This window comes from Manacus vitellinus, unplaced genomic scaffold, assembly GCF_001715985.3.
Source record: "Manacus vitellinus isolate BGI_N305 unplaced genomic scaffold, ASM171598v3 scaffold_2_pilon, whole genome shotgun sequence".
In the NCBI taxonomy this organism is placed as follows: domain Eukaryota; kingdom Metazoa; phylum Chordata; class Aves; order Passeriformes; family Pipridae; genus Manacus; species Manacus vitellinus.
Genome location: NW_021940208.1, coordinates 48722551 through 48744962, shown reverse-complemented (window position 1 = coordinate 48744962; position 22412 = coordinate 48722551). Strand labels below are relative to the sequence as shown.

Below are 22412 nucleotides of genomic sequence, written 5' to 3'. Positions count from 1 at the left end.
AAGATGACAAAACACTTCCTTTTAAAAAAAATAATATAGGACTTCTTCCTAAATCATTTTTACATACTTAACTTCCAGAAGGTCCTTAAGCATAACCAAAATAGTGTTACAAATAGTCTGGCTTCAGCAATCTGGAGATCATACTGCAAAAAACCACATTTATCCAGTCATGAATTTGGTGAAGGAGGAGTCTATGCTCCTGAACCAGTGAAATGGAGGTACAAGTGACATTCTGACAGGGAGCCTGCTTGAGTCATTAGCTGGTCAAGGATTTTACTGTAGAACATGCACTAGAGATACTAGAACCTTCCATACATGTCTTTTTAGTACTATTCAATTCAGTTAAAAAAAATAATTGAAATCTTTGGTACTAATGTACTGGCATAGCTTCAAATAGATACTTGTTTTTCCTGTATTGAGTGAAGTCGGTATTGTATGATTCTTTGTTATAAAGATTTATTTCCATGGGCATTGTGAATTGTGACTTTATCTGAGTAAAAAGCCAATAAAAAGATCAGTTCTTTCACCAGTGCACCAAGATCAATTCTCTCAAAGTGTTGATCACAGTTACCTGGGTTGGGTACATGTTTAGCTTTATGGTTATTGCAGTTTCCCTGGCTTCAGTAGTTCCACACTCCATTTTTGGAGCCAGAGAAGACTTTCTTAGGCTAGAGTGCATGATAGCAGAATATTCCTTCTGGTTTCTCCTTTGTTGGTATTGCCTTGTTGGCAATACTCTGTGGTTTTATGCCCCACTTTAAACCCTTTAGTTCATAACAGTGTAATGCTTCATGAATCTCCTTTTTTAAAGGAAGGTTGAGTCAATACACATTTTTTATCTTTGTTTTAGAATTTGTGTCTGATCTCTTAAAATTGTATGAAGCTGAGAGTTCACCAGTTATGGGAACTGGTGAAAATGAAAATGAAAGCAAGAAAAAAGTTAAAAGATAGCACCAGAGTCCAAACCTTAAAAAAAGCACGTATTGTGGAGACAGCACTGCTGCTCATACTCTGTTGTCTCTCATGCTGCTGGAAATAGCTGTAGTTTGTGTGAATACTGAGTCAATGTTGGCCTGGCCGACAATTACGAGAGTAATTGTGAAATGTGTTGTGCTTATTCTATCTCGAGTTTTAAGTGCATTTGTGGTGGGTTGACCTTGGCTGGATGCCAGGTGCCTACCCAGACACTCTATCACTCCCTTTCCCAGCTGGACAGGGGAGAGAGTAAGATGGAAACAACCTGTGAGTTGGGATAAGGCAGTTTATTAAAGCAAAAGCAAAGCAAAAGCTTGTGTGTGCAAAAGCGAAGCGAAAGATAACATGGTTTATTCTCTACTTCTCATCAGCAGTGATGGTCGGCCACTTCCAAAAAGCAGGACTTCGACATGTTCCTTAGCAGGCAGCCATTGGAGGTAACAAATGCCTGCCTTCCTGCTTCTTGCCTTAGCTTTTATATCTGAGCTGACATCATGTGGTATGGAATATCCCTTTGGTCAGTTTGGGTCAGCTCGCCTACTTGTGTCCCCTCCCAGGATCTTGCCCTCGATTGAGGAAGGAATGTTACACTGTTGGTGTTGTGCTCAGCAGTAGCCAAAACACCGGTGTATCAGCACCGTTCTAGCTACCAATGCAAAGCACAGCACTGTGTGGGCTACTATGGGGAAATGAACACAATCTCAGCCAGACCCAAGACAGCATTCAAGAAACAACATTAACATGAAAAAGATTCTCCTGAAAATAAGACATCAGAATAAAACCCATCAGCATATGCTGGGTTCTCTTATTCTACCCTACAGATGAGGGTAGAATTGAGGACAGGGAAACTCATTCTACTCTCCATCATGGTTTAACCCCAACCAGCAGCTCAGCCCTACACAGCCTCTTGCTCACTGTCCCACAATGGGATAGGGAGAGAATCATCAGGGTAAAAGTGAGACAAGTCATGGGTAGAGATAATGACAGTTTAATAGGTAAAGCAAAAGCCATGCACACAAGCAAAGCAAAGCAGAGGATTCATGCACCACTTCCTATGGGCAGGCAGATGTTCAGCCATCCCCAGGAAAGCCAGGCTCCACGACCCATAACGGTGCCTTGGGAAGACAAACATCATCACTTTAAATCTCTCTGTCTTCCTTCTGCTTCCTCCAGCTTTATATGCTGAGCATGACACCATATGTTATGGGATATCCCTGTGGTTAGTTGGGGTCAGATGTCCTGGGTGTGTTCCCTCCCAACTCCAACACCAGCCTTTTTGCTGGTGGGGTGGGGAGAGAAGCAGAAAAAGTCTTGACTGTGTAAGTGCTGCTCAGCAACAACTAAAACATTCCTGTTTACCAACAGTTTCCAGCACATATCCAAAATAGCACTATATAAACCATGTTGAGGAAAGTTAACTCTGTTGCAGGCAAATCCAGTACAATGTCCTTGGCCGGAAACAAATAATTAAGTCAGCATTAAAGCCTGAGACTGTGAATTCACAGTAGGCATTTTTGCTTTATGCCTAGCATACAAGTGGAGCCCAGATTCTTAACAAAATAACATTAATTCTATTTTTATTCAAAAAAGGGATCACTGCATGTCCTATTTCTATTTTGGTTCTGAATATATAGTATAATTATGCTTTTAATAATCAGTGCTAGAAACAATCTCTTCAACATCTATTTCAAGTACAGGGTTTGTGAGCTTGTTTTCCAACAGAAATACTTGCCAGAGTTTATTCAAGGTGAGTATATCATGAAGACTAGTGTATTATAAATCTGTCCTATAAATTATGTCCAAATTTCTTTAACAATATATTATTGTGTTTCTGTATAGCTTAGATAATTGATTTATTAGTGGAGAGGTTGTCAGAAAACTCATTTGCTTGCATGCTACATTTTACATTTCTGATTATATAGCGTGTAAAGTATTCTGGGATAGAGAAAGGGGGGAGTATTTTAAAGCATTTTTTATGTCTGTTGATTTTATTATTTTTTTAAGCCTGTTATGCTTTTACTAGAGGCACTGTAAAAATCAAACAAGAACAAAACCCTAGTATCTTATAGAAGGAGGTATAAAGGAATGTATAAGAACAGCAGAAGAGTAAAAAAATCATGGGAGAGAGGAGGAATTGATAAACGGGTGTCATTTCCTACTTGGTTATTGTGAAACTTGCTCTTTCCAGTACAGGGTGAACAAAGAAAATGTTTTTTAAGAGGCTTGAGGAGGCTGAATACTGAAACAATGCAGATTATTCCACAGTGGCTACTTTGTTTCCTTGGTGAAGAAGACTGGTTGGAGCAGAATGCACTGCTGTTGCTCTGTCTTTTCCATTAGACTAGGCTGCAGAAAGCTTTCCCTTCACTGGGAGCTGACTTGAGCAGCCAACAGCAGTGAGGATTCCCCTTGCTAAAGGAAATGGCCAGATAAATTACAGCAAGCATGGCTTTCTGTTACATTTTCCAGAAGTCATCTTGGGAGCTGCTGGCTTTAGGAGCAGATAATGGCCAGATAAATTACAGCAAACATGGCTTTCTGTTACGTTTTCCAGAAGTCATCTTGGGAGCTACTGGCTTTAGGAGCAGATATGTCTAAGAAAATAGCTCTCTTGGTCCTTCTCTGGATCAGACATTTTAGTGGTCTGGAACTGTAGAAATAAATCTGCTTAAGCTCAGCAGACAAATCTAAGTGAAGCTATTGTGATGCCCAATACTGAGAAAAGAAACTTGTTTTCATTGTTGGAAAGAGAAGACAGACTCAAGAAGGCAAAAGCTATATGAGAAGATAAAATTAATTCTAAACCCAGATCCATTCTCTGCATAAGTTTGTATACCTAGTAGTAAATAACAGTTTCTGACAGGCATTTCAACTTTTATACATCAGCCTTGCAGATTAAGCAAAAACAGAATTTTAACAGGATTACTCAAAACCCCAGCGCAGTATTTGAGAACCTGGAAAGAGTAGGGCTTCAAACTCATTTCGGTAATTTTTAATGAGGATGTTGGCTTTAACTGCTCAATATCTACACAGAATAGAGATGGATGTTTGGTTTATATGCATCTCCCATATTGTCTTCCATTAAAACATGTTACAGGCTAGTAGTCTTATTAGAGATGTGTAAGATTTCCACAAATATTGCTTGAAAGTGTCTGGACACCAGAGTTCAAAACCAGGTCTTATACAGTTCCTCCTAGATTCCTTCTGTAGCCTGTCCCCTTGCACTGCTGACTTTGCCCTGTCCTGGATAAAGGACGGATTGAGTGCTGTGTCAAATCTGGTAGTGAGAGAAGTGTGAGAGGTCTGTGCCCTTAATCCCACTGGTCCTGATGGGAAGAATCCTTGTCTTTCCCGACAGCTTGATAACCCTTCAAATGAGCCACTGTTACAAAGAAAACAAACTGAGTCTGTCACTGTTGGGTTTTCACTGATACTGAACTCTGCCTCTGAAAAAAAACTTGTTAAGTGGCTGCTGGCAAAACTTAATGTTGCTGAAGGTGCCATTAATACCATAAAGCTTCCAGGTGGAAGCTGATCAAATGGGAGGTGGCTCTCAGAGAAACAGCCCATTCCTGTTAGCTCCTCTTTGCAAAATTAGCAACCTGATGTAGAGTGGCTGCTCAGTGGCTGCTCAAGTGTTACACCTGCTTTTTCTCTGTGGGTCTGCTCTGGCTTCATATCTGAGTTTGCCTTTCCCATGTCTCTACAGCAATGAAAGGAATTATTTGAGCTTTAAAAAAAAACCCACAAAACTATAAAGTTGTATTACATTTCACGTCTAACAAAAAGTTCTAGTCAGATATTCTGAATCTTCTCCTGTAATTAGTTACAAGGAAGGAAAAAAATACAATCTCTGTCAGCAGGAAGACAGGTGTATAAATGTAATCAAATGTTATGCAAACCATTTGATACATTTTTAAGTGCCAGTGGTTTGAATTGATTTGACAAGCATGTGAAATGCAAATGATCCTGCCCACACATTTTTAGAATAAATTAAAATACACTGAACATCATATTTGTTAGTCTTGTTCTAATAGGAAGCCTATGTGCTCTGAAGTGTATATGTGTGTATTTAAGTGGTCTCCTCGGACGGTGAGATCAAAGGAGAGATAGACAACAGCTTAGCAAAGGCATATAGAGCTTTTGGAAAACTCCATAAAAGAGTTTGGCGAAATAAACACCTGAAGAAAAGCACAAAGATCAGTGTTTACAGAGCCATTGTGCTGTCTACTCTTTTATATGGATCCGAATCATGGGTCATCTACCACCACCATCTGTGACTCTTAGAATGCTTCCATCAACGCTGTCTCCGTACAATCCTAAACATCCACTGGTCAGATTATGTGACCAATACATCTGTTCTAGAACAGGCAGCACTTACGAGTATTGAGGCCATGTTACTGAGAACACAGCTGCACTGGGCAGGACACGTCTCCAGGATGGAGGACCACTGCCTCCCTAAGATCTTGCTTTATCATGAACTTGCCACCGGCTGCCGCAAGAGAGGAGCCCCAAAGAGGAGATACAAGGACTCCCTGAAACAACATCTCAGCCTTGGCCACATTGATCTTCATCACTCATCTACTCTGGGCTCCAATCGGGAGGCCTGGAACACACTATGTATAACGCTGCTGGTGCTTTTGAGAACGCACGCAGGATCACTCTTGAGGAGAAAAGACAACGCAGAAAGAATCGTGTCTTGCCGATACCATCCAAGGAGTCCTTCTGCTGTGCCTTTTGCAACTGGACGTGTCTATCTGGCATTGACCTCTTTAGCCACCAGCGTGTTTGTAGCAAATGTGGGTAGAGCCCTTCCCAAATCTTCGTTCGCAAAGCCTAGCCATGATGATGGCTATTTCACCTGCTCTGAGCTGAATCCCAGCTGCTTTCTACCCACTGTTCCATTTTTCTTACTTTGACCCTCTTCTCTTTCAGGACTCAGTTAGATGTGTTGTCATTAAAAGTGAGCTTTACTTTTAAGATTTTTTAATAAAATATTTACCTTGTGTCTTAGATAGAGATTTTCATGTAAAGATGTAGTCTCTTCAGACTTGGCTCATTGTTCTCCTAGAACTCTTTGAGATCCCAGAGTGCAGGCTAAAAAACTGGCCAGATCCATTTGAGAATAAGAGCCTGAAAGTGTCCCTGCATTGTCCCCATGACTGAAAGCCCACAAATACTTCTAGTAGTTTTCTTTCCTAATGTGAAGAGATTTTTGGAGTGCTGTGAAGCATTTTGCCTTGATTTAATCATTCGGAAGACATTTGAAGCCTGATAACTATTTTGCACGCCTTGAGGAAGCTGTATGATACAGCTGGTAGCACTTCTTGTAAATAGGTGTGTGGACTAGGGGAATAAACGTAAGACATAAACTTCAGCATTTAATTTCCATCTCCACTCCTTCTTGTGGCAGTCCTGTACACATAAAATAAGTAAAATTTTTTTAGCTATCTCACAACTTCCCTCTTTTATGTTGATAAATATATTTTTGATGCACTGTAGAGTTTAAATTTTAAATAACATAAGTACTTAAGGCAGCATCCCAGAGATTGTCACTGTCAATTCAAAGTTAAAATGTTAGTCTCTAAATTTTTTATACCCTACCAAATCTAGTAAACATTATGATTCACAGTCAATTAGTCTCTCCATCTTAAAAGACTAATAATGCTTTTTCTCAAAGGAGATTTAAACTGTTTTTCCTTAATACTTGTACTGCACTTTGAAAGTATTAGTTGTATTTAGATGTGACCTAATATTCTTTTAGTGTCTCTTTTAAGCCCCAACATGTGTAAAAGAGTCAGAGAGGAACATTTCTGAGGCAAGGAAAAGCATCTTTTCCATTGGGTTTCCTGGCTGTTGGAGAGTGAGGGAGAGAGCATCTAGAGTACATACAATGGTAAAATAAGAAGGTATGTGAGGAAGAAGTGTGTCTAGGCAGATGTATTTTTGGTAGTGAGAGAAGTAAGAGAAAATAAATTTTGAAGATGTAAACTTATTCAAAATTGTCTCCTTTTGTCCAAGCTGAATGTTATGCATTTTATTGTGCAAATATTTCAAAGCCTCTGGAAGAACCTCAAAATCATTCAATCCTTACAAGTAGATTTCTTCTCTTGTAACTTCCTACTAGGCACAACTTCTTTAACACCTTTGTGAAAATTAACCAATTCTGGACTAAATTTGAATTTTGTCTCTTTTTTAAATTTGTTTTAGGTGTTTAAGTCCCATTACTTCTTTGCTACCTGTTTTGACTGTCATATTTCTATGGATATTTTTGGAAATTGAAATAGCAATTTTCAAACTAGAGACCTTAAACTGTGATTTGTTCCTGAGGTCTCTTAAAATTCTTCAGACGGCTTGTCTATATTGCTTTGTATTTTGAAAAAATAAATCTCTTCATATTTTCCTTTTTATATGTGTACATAAACTTAAAGATCAGCTGGATTGATTTATTATTTCATGCTTTCCAATCCATGAAATCTACCTGTCTGCATTGAGTCTTTGGAAATTTTCATAAAGTGAAATCTATTATTGTTTATTTTGTTTAGAATATGGTTGGTTTTGTTAAACGTTATGAAGATCTTTATTTTTGCCCTACAAAACCTCTATAGACATCATGACATAAAAACTTCTAATTTAACTCAGTGTTTTGAATGCATCTTTCTTGTCTTATATATTTATCTAGGTTGCTTTCACAGTTCTGTTTGATTTAGAAGCTCTCCTGAAGATCTGGTGTTTGGGTTTCACAGGATACATCAGCTCATCTCTTCACAAGTTTGAATTGCTGCTTGTAATTGGAACTACTCTCCATATTTATCCAGACCTCTATCATTCTCAATTTACATATTTTCAGGTATGATCATCTACTTTTACTTTTTACCCTATATATCAATTTAAAACATTAACCCATCAACATTTCACACAAATGTCAATTTTCTCACAGTATTAACTCATTTTGAGAATAACTTTAAGATAACAAATCTCTCTGTTCTTAACTGTGTTCATTGGGTGGATTTACAGAAATAGGATTCTTTCTAACTTTGCTGAGAAATCCTTTCTGTTTTCAGTAACTCCCATTTCTTATCTGAGTTGCACTGTTCAGTAAGTTCTGGATTAGTTTCTCCACTGTCTTTCATTGAGCCCTGACCCTGTATATGGCTGTTTACAACATTGCCTTCCTGTAGTGTCCACCACTGTTTTCCTGGCTGGTCTCCCGGAGTTCTCAGTACACTTGCTGTTGCTCCTCCAAATCTTCATCTCTGTGACAGTCACATGCCTAACTAAGAGGCTCTGCTCCAGTTACTGTGGGTCTTCTGAGGTCATTTCTCCAGAATCTTCTTAGAGCTGGGTTTAAAGCTCCTCAGCCATTCCTTATCTAGAGGGAAAGTGTGTGAGACTGTTCCTAAATTTTCACTTTGTGGAAGAGTGGGAAAGAGAGACAAAAAAAAGACTTGTTAATTCAGACTTCTGATCAGCCTGTCAGTCAGCCCAACTAATTCCCATTCATCCTCCCTGAAGTGCCTGAGATTGCTCCAGTTTTGGGAGAAAGCACTGGGATTCATTACAATGTGTTATATTCTATAGTGCTAAAGAAAGGGAATTTTAAGTATATATATAATAAAGGATTCATATCATTATTCAACAATGGATTGGCATGGTGAATAAGTAATAATTAACAAAGGAAAATAATAAATTGTCCAACAGAGTCCTGTCAATCAATTTGATTAGTTATAGTGACACATACTATGAGTACTCCCCAAGTGTGGGTTGAAGTATAATGGTCTTTTCAGATTTCTGCAAATGTCATCCTGTATTTTTTCTGAATGATTCTACAAACCTGTTCAAGAAAGCTTTCAGGTGAAAAAAATCTATTTTGCTTTCACCTGATATTATTTGAAGACTTTTAGATCATTATAGCATTGATTTTGCTTTCCAAATATATAAAATATGGTTACTCAGTGCAGCATGGTACATCTAACCTGCAAGAAAGGATGATCTGTCAGGACTATGCCGTTGCACTGCTGTGTCAAAAGCACAGAGGGAACATAGCTGGGAGATCTCAGTTAAAGAAGTTAGCAACTTGGTTAATAGTTGGTCCATATTTATTAGGGAAGAGTCCACTTATGACTGGTGGTTTCTTTCTAAGAATTTTAAGTATAACTTATGAACATTTTGGACTAAATGGGGAACATCATCACTAAGTCATAGGATTGAAAGTGTAATTAAAATGTAGCCAGATGTTGATAATAAAATAATAAGTATTTTCTTTTTAATGGATTTAATTAGTTTTGTGGAGCTGAGGTGGTGTTTGTTTAATTACAACGTGCTAGCTTTTATGACAGAAGATTCCAAGATGTGATTTTTTTTTTCCAGAATGTATGAAAGACACATATTTTACAAGCAAAAACACCTGCTACACTGAAAGATTTGAGTTTTATTTTGCAATCCAAAACCCCTAAGAGGCAAAGGATAGGAAGGCTGAATACCTTTGATGTCAACTTGTAAGGGAGGTACACACTGTATTCCTCTGCAATTAAGTTCTGGGCAAGCTAGATAACACATTTTTAAATCAACCAAGGTCAAAAAGTCTTTTTCGCATGAATACATCTTGATGTTAGGCAGATTTCCAGACCTTTAGATATTCATGATGACAGGTTAAATGTGTTCCTTGTCAGTGAATAAAACAGATTACTGGAAACAGAAGTCTTACTTGACACATTCCAGGATAGCAAGCAGATTTATTGTTTGGCATGTCTAGTCTTCCTTGCATATATTTCAGTTTGCATTATTCATTGGTCTTTACCATTACCTTTTGCCAGCACATCATTCACTCTTTACTACACTGGCTACTGTCCACTGTCCCTCTTATCTTTCTTGCATTCACTGTGCATTTATTCAAAACACTTTGGAAAGTCCTCTGTGAAAGACTACAGCAAAGAACTGTTACATGGCAATAATCCATAGGGCACAAAACTGGTGGAGAAATGACAGATTTTGCATATTTCTGCAGAGATCTGTAATGAACCAGCATAAAAGGGAGAGATTTAAACAGAATTTGACCTATACTGTACTGAAGAGATGGTACTGTATTTCTGCTTGGGGAAAATATGGCTGAGTCATTTTCTGAATAACTATCATTCCTTGTAGGAGATGCAGCCATTCTTTGTAACAAAGCTGTGGTTCCTCTTTTGTATTATTCATTTTGATTTGTTCTTTAACATATCTTTATATTTAATCCAAATAGTGTGTCTTCCACAGCTCCCAAATTTAATACAATTTGCAATCCAATTACACAAAATGCATAAATGTTCATTAGAGTGTACTTTTGTTAAATTCAATTTGTCACCTAATGAAAATAAATGAATAAACCAAATAGTAGCAGTAAGATTAGTGTGTTGCTTAAAGGTCAATAAAGTTCTCCAAAGAAAGGGGAAAAAAGTAAGGCAGATAATTGCATTTATCTAAAACAGAATACTGACTAGCATGAAATGTTCACCTCACTGGGGTCTGTATTGAAACCAGTATTGATGGGAACAGAGCTAACATTTACACCATGAGTAAATCTTGTAAGTAAGAAGGCACCATATTTACATATTCATAGTACTTGGAAATCTCCCTCATCTCGCTGTCTGCCTTGGTATCCATTTTCATGTAATGTAACCACAGTACCTATATGAAAGAAAGGACTTTATCTCACCTTGTGCTAATGTTATGAAAGTCTAGTCTAACCTCTGATCTGGCACTCTTGTTTACCACTGAAGACAGTGGAGACTCATCCCATCTCACACAAGGGATCTCGTATGTTTGGAATAAGTTGCTCTCTTGAGTCGACTTTCTCTCTCTCCCTCCGCTTTTGCAGTAAAGTCTAAATGACAAGCATATTCTGCATACCTTACAAATGAGTAGGAAGATGAGTTTCATGCAAAATCCAAAGGTGTACAGTCTTTAGCAAACTACAAAGTACAGTGATCTCATTCTGTGAACAACTGTCATACTTATTTTCTCTCCAAAAACAACATAGTAATTGTATTTGACTTGCACATAGTTCAACCAATAACTGCATTGTAATTACTACCTTTTGATTGCAATATGATTCTTGTGGAAATCCAGATGATACCTTGGGCTAGAGAGTCTTTTTCTCCCAAAGAACTGCAGAATCTCAGTTGCCCCATGTGCTGCTGTCTGTTATCTTCAGCAACTACTGTTGTTGCCACTGCCTCTTGTTGATTCTGATATTCATGTCACTGTGCCAGCATCAGTGGCACAGTGAATAAACAGCTCTTTCAAGTAGACTCAGCAGTAAATGGGTCAGGAGTTCCACACATGATCAAAGTTTTGCTGCCAGTACTAATACTGCAAGGTATCAAATATGTCAGTGGCACACATTGCTTTTTCCTCTGATACTGAGAAATGCCACCCAAAATTTCCCATGTTATATATAATATGAAATAGCAAAATATGTTCATTACCAAATTTGCTAGGTTACATAGTACACAATGCCAAACAATTTTGCCTTCGATCACTGAAATGGAAAGATTTGGCAACTCTTTATGTGAATATGTAACCTGGTACAACAAACATTATAGAATCATAGAAAAATCTAGTTTGGGAGTGACCTTTCAAAGTAATCTCATCCAGCTGGCTGCTCAAAGCAGAGGTTTCTTCAAAGACTGTTCAGGAGCCTGTCTGCTTAGAATAAGTACGAACTTTTAGAAGTGATGCTAATCAAAACAGAGCAATTTACTAGCACTGCAGTAGATTCTCAGTTGCTAAATCTAGACTGATGTGCTTGGACCCCTGCCTGGAGCCATTCTTATATTTACTAACACACTATAAGCCTCCATTGGTCTCTAATTCCACATTGCATTCAGATTTACTATCTGTCATATGTTTTGCCTATGTCTTTGTTCCCATTGTTACCTCAAAACCAGCTTTACCCAATTGCATTTCTGCAATGACTCTTAGTGATCTGCGAGTTGTTTACAGCCTTCAGTCTACAGGTCCTTCAGTCCTCCCATGCCTGTCTATCAAGACTTCTGCTGTCATCCCGTGCCTATATGCTTAAATGCTGCTTATGTTCTGTGTCTTATATTTTTAACCTAACACAACTTGTCATCTGTTACAAGTGCTGTCAACCTAATATTTATTGGACTACAGGGCTGCAAGTCCATTTTTGGCCGTGACTATCTGATATTTTGAAAAGTTTTGATTAATGTGATAATCAAATCATTGATACAGTTGTATTTTCTTTTTCCATGCAGGTTCTTAGAGTAGTTCGGCTTATAAAGATTTCTCCTGCTTTGGAGGATTTTGTGTACAAGATATTTGGACCAGGAAAAAAACTTGGGAGTTTGGTAGTATTTACTGCCAGCCTGTTAATCGTAATGTCAGCAATCAGTTTACAGATGTTTTGCTTTGTGGAAGAACTGGATAGATTTACAACCTTTCCACGGGCAAGTATAAAAAGCATTACTCATTAATTACTCAAAATGATTACTCATTACTTGTTATTATTTTCTTATCATTGATATTTTCTTACCATTGATGGTGAACTTGGCAGTGTTGGATTAATGATTGGACTCAATGATCTTAAAGGTTCTTTCTATCCTAAATAATTCTGTGATTCTGTCGTGGTTTAACCCAGCCAGTAGCTAAACTTCACACAGCTACTTGTTCAATCCTCCCTCTGACTGGGATGGGGGAGAGAACTGGGAAAAAAATTAAAAAAAGCAAAATTCATGGACTGAGATAAAGAAATTTTAGTATGACAGAAACGGAAGGGAAAACGATAATGATAAAAGCATTAGAATATACAAAATAAGTGGCACACATTGCCATTGCTCACTATCCATTGACTGATGCCCAACTAGTTTCCGATCTGCAGCCACCAGCCAGCTTTCCCCCTAGTTTATATGCTGACCACGATGCCATACAGTATGGGATATCCCTGTGGTCAGTTGGGGTCAGCTGTCCCAGCTGTGTCCCCTCCCAACTCCTCATGCAGCCACAGCCTGCTCACTGGTGGCGTGAGGTGAGAGGCAGAAAAGGCCTTGACTCTGAGCAAGCACTGATTGGCAGTAACTAAAACATTGGAGTGTTATCAACATTATTCTCATCCTAAACCCAAAATACAGCATCGTACCAGCTACTAGGAAGAAAATTACCTCTACCTCAGCCGAAACCAAGTCACATTCTGTCATATTTTTTATTACATTAGTGGTCTTCCTTTCCTTCTGAGAACCATGAAGCAGTTTATTCCATATGTATAGATAAAAGAATTGTATTTTCTGGGTATAACAGTCTTCCTGTAGTCCTTCTGTAGTGAAGGCTGTCTTTCTTTGAGTGAGGTGTTCTATTTCTGCTGTCAAGGGAATATAGAGAAATTTTACCTATGCACTGTGATGATGACACAACAGCATATGGCTTAACAGTACTCTAGCATGTTACAGAAAGAAGATTCATGCCCACAAGCGTGAATATTAGCCACAAAATTTATATAAAATATGTCTATACATGATTTCTATCTTCATGTTATTCTTGATTTGTACAGGAATGCTTGTCTTACACAGGGTTATAAAATCAGTCTGCATTGACAAAATAAGTGTTTGCCTTTTGGGTATAAATAATGGATATTTATGAGCATTACGTTAATTCAGAACAGAACACTGAAAATCAGTGGAAATTGGAGCTAATGTATTTATTGAAGCACACTGTTCTGAATGAAAATACTGCCATTTCTTTAATAGTGGATTAGATTGAGTGTACATGGATTGATTCCAGTGACAATTTATTTGTTTCTGTCATCCCAGCTTGGTTATCCAATGTATCTATTTTAGTGAAAGTGCATTGTTTGGAACAATTAAATAACAATGAATAAGGCAGCCTCAAGGGTCATGCATTTAGCAAACAAAATGGCTAAGCAGCAATTTATAATTATCAACCTGAACTTGATGTATGGGAAGCTGGCCATCAAATGTGAGACAAAAAATGCCTACCCACTGGGAATAATGTAACACCATGCTTTCTGTTTTGGAAAATGTGCTTAGAAAAGCATCCAGTAGAATTCCATATAATTAATTGTTTAAATGCTGAAGAAAGGAAATAAAAAAACAAACCACACCAAAAAAAAAAAAAAAGCTTAAACTTTTCTAATGTGTGACCAACTCCCATGTGTAACTTCTGTAAAAAACTTCCAACTTCAGATTTCAAATCACCAAGGAATTTTGTTTTAGAATTATTTTATTATTTATGCAAAATGGCAATGGAAGTCCTCAAAGAGTTATTGTAGTATGATTAAAATAAGACAGATTCACAAACACCTGCACATTTTGACTAGATAAACTGGTATCTGAGTAAAGATCCACTTGCAATGAAAAATTACCAATATATATCAATACATTAATAAAGTTTTGGATTATTTTAAGTATTTTAATCTGTTGCCATTTAAACTTCAATAAGAGCTTCTAGAATATTGAGTTTTAACAGATATATGAATATCCTAAATATATGTTTGAAGAGTGAGAAAATATTCTTTCCAGCAAATTATACATTTTTTTTACAAACAGAAAATATCTTTACTTGTTTCCTCTTTTCTTACTTAAGTATTGGAAAATCAGAAGACCTGTTACCAACAATAAAGGAGTGTTCCAGCAATTCTGAATTGAAAATTTTTTAATATTTTTCATATGATGGCCAGAAGTAAGAGTCTCTCCTTATTTTTTCTTTTTTTTTTATTTTTATAGATATTCACCTTGTTATGATTGTTTCAGAAGTGTATAATTTACAGTATATGGCTTCTTTTTGCAGTTTTATACTGAAACATCTCTTAATAGGTTTAAAGTCAATGAAAATTTTGAACTCAAAATTTGTGATTGATTATGTGAATAGTGGTGTCCCTCCAAAGGAGTGTGACTTCCTAGAAAAGGCTGCCCTGGATAAAGACCACTGAATCAGTTTGCAATAAGACAAAATTATTTTCAAAACATGACTGAAGACGTACTATATAAAGTAGAGATGATATGAGATCTGCAATACCAGAATTTGCTAAGATAAATTTTTCGGAGCTTACCCTCAGAGAAGAGCAAACCTAAAAATTCCAGCATTGTTACTGTGGCATTTTTTTCGTTACAAATACAGAGAGGACAAGCATGATAACAAAAATGGTGACATTAGAGGCTAAATTTTGAGTTTGTACAGTAAAGTGTTTTCTACACGGAAACAGACAAAACCTACAATCATTTTGAAACTCTAAGTGCTTTATAAAAAGGCACAGTATGGGTTTTGGAACAAGTAGACCTCCTCCTTTTGCTAATGCCTCTAAATTGCATGTTTTCACATGGTTTCCTGATGACAGTGAATAGGCACAAGCTCAGTGTTGCCATGGCTACTAATTTCACCCTTCTTTTGGCCATTACTTCTTTTGGCCCAATGGACTGGCTTTCTATCTAATACCAAGTATAAAAATATAGATGTTTGCTACAATGTTTTTAACCCATCTGCTGTCTGTTATTTTTACATGTCTTCTTGGGCTGCACATATTGAGCCATGAGAAAGTACAGGGGTGGCTGGGCCCCTGAAGAAGGAATGGGAGGGGAAAACTGTTCAAAGGCACAAGTGTAAGAAGACCACTAAGAGAATTTACTGTATGGAGAACAAAACACATTGTTAGTGTCTCCAACTTCCATGTCCTGGTATCTCTTGGAGCTTGGGGCCATATGCTGACTGCTCTGTATCTCAGGTTACAAAGCTGGGAATGCTGCCTTTCTTTTAAATGGGTCATTACAACATGAAAGCCAGGCCCAACTGATCTCAGCAGCAAAAATCCTCCAGTCTTCACAAAACCAGATCTTTGCTGCTAGCCTTAAACTTGGAGAACGTTCAAGATATGAAATATTAGCTCAACCTAAGCAACATCCATTTGAAAAGTTAAACAATGCAGTCTTAATTCTCTGATGCAGGTAAAATCTCAGTATGACTGCCGCATTTTTACAGGACAGCTACTCTCCTCTCAGTGCATTACTGCACATTCATGACTGTGTTAGGAGGAAAACATAAGTTTATGGTGGCAGAACAGATTGCAAGAAAGTTATAGCAATGTCCTAAATCCCTTTAACTTAATTTGCAGAAAAAATCCCACTGATTGTAGAACAGCTTCCATGAATACGACCATTAGGATTTGTCCCCTACAAGCTCCAGTTACAAGACAAGTACATTATAACTGTTAAGTAGTAATTTGTGTGGCACCACCCCTGTAATAGCTGGACAAGATATCAGAACTGGTGCTTTGGCTCATATATTCTACCAAACTTTTGCCAATCTTCTACTATAAATAAAAAGGTAGTTTGACTTCCATCATCAAAACAGCTCATTAAGTAATAGGGCATAAATACTCAAAGAAATTGACAGTCTTTTCTATAACACAAATTAATGCAGAAAATCACCATTTGCATAAATCTCTAAGTCTTGTCTTCACAGATGTTGATTCTGTCAGCTAGTTGCATTTCAAATTAATTTTAAAATAAACAGTGGGAAGTCTATCTTTCAGCTAAAAATAACTTGCTCCAAAGGAGATTGCTAGTTGCAAGGTGCATACTCATTGTGCACTGCCTTATTTACTTAAAACTAATTTTTTTTCATAAATGGTATAATAAAATACTTAAATTATATTGAAAGGTCATTTTATATAACTATGTGCTTAATGAACAACTGGTTTAAATGGAAGATTAGATTTTTATGATGTTCAAAGAATATCTTCTCCACATTAATCTAGTACTTATATTAATGAGAGGTCACAGTATTGGAGGTATCTTTACACTTTGAAGAATTAAGTAAAATATATATTTTTAAAAAACATTAAAATATTGGAATTTGCTGTGATTCAGAAGAAAGGATACTGCACTGGTTCAGTTACCCAGTCCCTCAGGTGTTTTTAAAATCAACAGTGGGGTATGTTACTTAATGCAGTGCGCACCTTATATTTCAGCAAGGAGTGCCACACCAGTCAGGTACCACTGCCACTCCAGAGGTGCTCTGAGTGCAGGGAAATGACAGCTGCCTGGTTTAGCTTCACCTCCCCATTACGAAGGGAACCTGAGAGGCAGTGTTGAGGGCTGATGGGGTCATTGTCTTCTTCATCCTCAAGCATCACTGGCAGCTGTAAAGGAGGCTGAATTTTCTGCTTCCTTCATGCATGCTCAGCTGGCTACACAAGGCCTCTCCTAGATAAAGATCGCAAATGCTTCCTTCTCTGCATGTTTTCCATGGGGAGAAAATTATTTATTGTAAGAAAATGAATCAGTAATAAGAGTTTGTATTTTGCGCAGTGTAAAGAGTCCGTGTGCACGGCTGTAAGGGGACACTAATTTGAAGGGAGGATCTTGGATTCAGGTTGGCAGGATGCTAGTTAAGGCCATAGTTAAGCAACATAAAGTAGAGGGCACTGTGTAAATTCCAACCATCATGTTTAGTCTCTCCTAATACATGATATACCAAAAACCTTAGCCACCATAAAGAATTTACAAAAAAAGTAGTTGCGAGCAGTTTTCTCTGCTGCTTCTAGTTCATGATAGCCTTTGTTCTCTGTGGGATCTATATGTTCAAAAGAAAGGTTGGGACTTTACATTTGGTCAAGATGTTGCTGATGTAAAAATTAAAGTCTGATGTAAAAATTAAAGTCTGATGTTTAACTTCTCTCCCAATGTGTGTGATTGCTCACTTGGATGCCTTAAGCTGCTCCATGTACATCTTAGCTTCACTTTTTGTGAGTAATTTGGACTTGTAGGCTTAAGCATCTCTGAAAATTTGATTAGTGTGAGTTAATTCTGAACAGCAACTGTAAAAATAGCTCTCAAACTCCTTGGTCTTAACATAACAATGTGTTTATGCTTCTGTCTGCTTCAGAATGCCACAGAACATATCAGCAGTAAAAAACCAAGTTGGACTCTGGCGAGGGGCTTTTTTTTTGTGAGAGTCAGCAGGCAATTTTTTTACAAACCCTTGAGTTTCTAAATGTTTGTGACCCCTCTAACAGAGCAAAAATTCACAATTCTTCCTCTGAACATGATCTAGAGGCAACATGATCCAATTTTTGTACTTTAAAATATGTATTAATTAGACAGAGGAGAAAAAGCTTTATTCCTAGGATCCTTATCAGTGGTCAATGAAAGAATGGACAGACAGTGAGTATCAGTGGCCTTCTGATGCTGTTTAGTTTTTAACTTTCTTTCTACTTCCAGAAATCCCTCTCTGAGGCAATCCCTGGGCATGGGCCATTCGCTTAAGAGTTGGACTCAATGATCCTTGTGGGTCCCTTCCAAGTCAGAATATTCTGTGATTCTGGGAAATTGTTCTCTCCAGCTGGGCACTCCAAAACTCCTTTTTTGCAGTGATTGCATAACAAGATGCACTGGATTAGACTGTCCCTGCCTTACCCAGCCCTGTTACAGCATGCTTTGTACTTGCAGGCCATCGTTTCAAATTTTAAGCAAAAAGCATACACCCTTGATTTCATGATGCAGAAACAGAATGTAGTGAGTCATGCCACATCCTTCTTATTATTTCAGATAGTTGGAACCAGCACCTTTCATCAAATATTACTGGTGTGTTGCACCCATAGGGACCTTACGTAGACCACAACCAAGTGCTGTATGTATGCACATGGACGGTCTTCTCTAGAGTAAATTAGCCTTCACTGCAGGTGAGAAATCACATTCTGGAGTGGCCTCCCTTAAGGGTGTAGGTGTAACCTTAAGAGTCGTGTTCACATTGGAAGAAACTGCTTAGAGAAGTCATTGTTTTGTTTGGAAGACTGCAAACTTGATAAGGAGCCCAAGCAAAGTTGCCTGTAATTTATAATAGGAATATAAAACTGAAGTCTCCCACCATTATTTTTGCCAGCAGCTTTAAAAATTAATTAGAACTAATTTTGTTGTTTCCTAAGCACATAAGTTTATATACCTACATGTTTTCAGCTTTTCAAGCATGCATTTTGACTTAGGGTAAATTGATGTGAATAGCTCTCTGGGTACTGTTTTCTCACAGGTTTGACAAGAAGAATGCTGTTCTTTTTGTGCCAGTGCATTAATGTGTTAATCTGCTGTTGCTGGGAGTGTCAGGCACACTGAGCACAGACCTAATATATCTTTATAACATCTTGAATTATAGGAATCCTGTTAGGTGTAAGCTGCATTGTTAATGTCTTCAGTTCCTAACACTTTTTTGTTATGCATAAATTTCAGTAAGATACCAGCTTTGATCCTGTCTGGAAAGAGAGCACTTTTGATGTTAGGCAAAAGCAAAAGAAACTTGTGCAATAGTTTGGCCTCATTGAGACAGTTAAGACTATCAAGATCCACACTTCACTTTGATACTATAGTCCAACTTCTGTTTCCTAGGCAGCCTGCAGTCCTCTGTAGCTATGTAGGATGTCTATGCTCACGTTGAGTTCGATTCTGGTCGATGCTGTAGGCTCCAGTTGGGGTTCCAAAGGTCTAAGGCATCTGGGTTCTAGATTTATCTGCTTTCATATGTTCCTATCACCAAATGAAGTTGTTTGAAACATTTCCATTATTTACTCTGTTTCTGACATGTATGTCTGGTCTGAAGGGATTTGAAAATGTTACAGGAACAGTTCCACAAAGAGTGTTATTTACAAAATGTAGAGGAACAGGCTGACTGGCTAAATCAAGTGCAAGTACCGAGACCTTGCCTTTTGTTGGTCAGTCTCATCTGTGGGGTGCCTCAAATGCTTCTACTATTAAGATTACATAAAAGTGTGGTCACATTTAACTATAACACTTCATTATAAGTATATTCATAAAGAGGTAACATGGGAGAAAAAGCATAATCAAAAAATCACAATACAGTATAGCATTCAAAACAATAATATCTGATGCTCAGGATCTTTCTCTTTCTTTTTTGCAGCCCTGAAGGAAACCAAAAAGCTCTTCATATGGGCTATTGGAGCTAGGACTATGTTACAAATTGCAGTTTACAGTTCAATGGTCAAGCTATTGATTTCTCCTTTAGCTCATGAATAGCGTTTTGCTTGGCTTTAAAAGTTGAAATACATTTGTTAAGGTTTAAAAAGCAAAACAAAACAGGTGTTCTGCTCTGTTAAATTAACTTTAGGAATGTGTCGATATAACCATATTAATATAATTTGTTAATATGTTGACAATTCTCTTTCCTGCAGGCATTCATGTCAATGTTTCAGATTCTCACACAGGAAGGATGGGTGGATGTCATGGATCAGACACTGAATGCTGTAGGACATATGTGGGCCCCAGTAGTTGCTATTTATTTTATACTGTATCATCTTTTTGCTACTCTGGTAAGTTTTCATTCTTAAATATGCTGTGCTTTTGAATTATTCTCATAGCTCTTGTATTACTTAGAATTCTCAGCTAGTTAAAACTAATTGTGGTGCCCATTTTTAGCATAGAGGGCTTTAGGACTAATTCTTTGATGTGGTAGAATTAATTTACCCTTCAGCCATGTGGCATAAAGTGGTGGGCTTTGTTCTGGTGTGAGGTGTTGTTCTTCTTAGATCCAAGTAACACTGCTAAACTAACAGTATAATTGTTATCTGTCCTGTACTTTCACAGCTCTAATGATTGCGGAGTTAAGCAGGTGATTTTATTTATCATGTAGAAATGGTCTCCTCAGCTTTCGTTGCATTCTCTTTGCAACAGTAATTAAAGTAAGAAGTGTAAAGCCTCAGGATATAAACTTAACTATTAATCACTACATTCCTGTTGTCTGATGCAAAATCAATGCACATATATGTATGACATAGAATATCAAGCAATAAATGGACAAGAACTAATACAGCAGTTCCTGCACATATACAGAAATGGGGATTATATCTAAAAGCCCCATTTTTCTGTATACATTTAAAATGGGATTTTTACATTCTTTTATAGAGAAAATGGGAAGGAAAACATCTCTTTGGTTATCCTATATCATTACGGGCTCAGTACTGTATTTGGAATACCAGCACAGAGAAAATACCACAATCAGGGGGACTAACCATTTTATGCTCCCTTAATTCACTCCTACAATTACTCATTTTGTATTCTCCATTCACTGGACGTTTTGATACACTTACTCTTCATTCCATTTTCATTCTTTACTCAATTGTCTACTTACATAAGGTATTAAATGTATTTATACAATCTTCATCAGCTTCTATTTACTTCTTTTACTTTACAGTATGTCCTGTTTCACTGCTAAAGACTGAATAATCAGACTGTAATTGTGGGTGCAGCAGACAACTTTGCAGAATTACCTGGGCTTATGAAGTTTTTAGTTTCAGTTCTAAGACCTTCCTCAGACCCTGGCAGAGAAAAACTATGTAGGACAGAGTTTTCTGTAGGTAAAAGAAGTTTAAAGAAAGAAAATAACATGGAACTGGTAAGGGAGAATGAAAACAGTTGGGCTGCTACTGAAACCTAAAAGAAGCATTCTAAGAATAAACAGCTATCAGTGAATAACAAGAGTGAAGTTAAATGAAGAAATTACTTTTAACAACTGGAAGAGGGAGGAGGATTAGAATTGAGAAGAGATAATTGCAGGCATTTGGCAAAGCACACTGTAGAGCCTTGGAAAGAAATGAATAGGTTTCACATTAGAAGGCAAAGAAAAGTTGAAGCTCAGAAAAAAATCCCACTCTTGGAACCAAGGACTGTTATTAGTTGAGATGGCAGCAGAGGAAATTAAACAAATAACAAGTTTACATTTAACTTTGTGGTACATCGTCTTTGGTTCTTGTTGGAAAAAAGAAAAAAGGAGCAAGAAAGTCTTGTCTTGATACATATCAGTTCGTGAATCAGCAAGACTGTAAGGGGTGATATCTTTCATGAGTGCCATACTTCTTTTTACTGTGGAACAGCACTTCCTTAACTGGTATGCTTTGAGCTGCAGGTGCTGGAGTATCATGGAATGTATAACATATCTGAAGAAGGAAAACACCATACTGTAAAATCCTGACAGAATTATAGCAAAACTGTTCATCATTAATTAGGGATCGAAGCAGTTTGTGTGTGACAACCCACCCTTAAGGGGAAGGAAGCACCTAAGATTCATAAATGCTTGATCATCTAAAGGAACGACAAAAGTCAGAGAGTCCACAAACAGTCAGAAAGTTCCACTTGGCATGGAAATCGGTATATTAGTCCCTGACCTGCTATATAAGCACATGGCAGTGGGTTTTGGATAAAGGGGTAGGATAAAAGGGAAGACAGAAATTAAAGGGGAAGAGATTAATTAATTAAGAAAGAGAGAAAGGAAAAGAGAAAAAGAAAGAGAAAGAGAGTCCTGTTTCCAGTGTCAATCCCACTGGGGGGACGCCAATCCTGGGTTCAGCATTGATCAAGCTGGTAAGTGTCAATCCAGCTGCATCAGTCTGGCCACTGAGATGTCCACGGTCCTGAAGGGCACTG

The 22412-nt window shown here is 37.6% G+C and overlaps 1 protein-coding gene across 1 annotated transcript in view; it reads left to right on the top strand.

Moving 5' to 3' along the window:
- The window catches only part of NALCN (sodium leak channel, non-selective), a 212706-nt gene that overhangs the window by 99442 nt on the left and 90852 nt on the right, over positions 1-22412 (top strand). The window contains exons 11-13 of the mRNA XM_029960959.1: positions 7658-7825; positions 12234-12425; positions 20165-20302. Of these exons, the coding sequence (XP_029816819.1) occupies positions 7658-7825; positions 12234-12425; positions 20165-20302 (498 nt within the window). The remainder of the gene's footprint in view (positions 1-7657; positions 7826-12233; positions 12426-20164; positions 20303-22412) is intronic.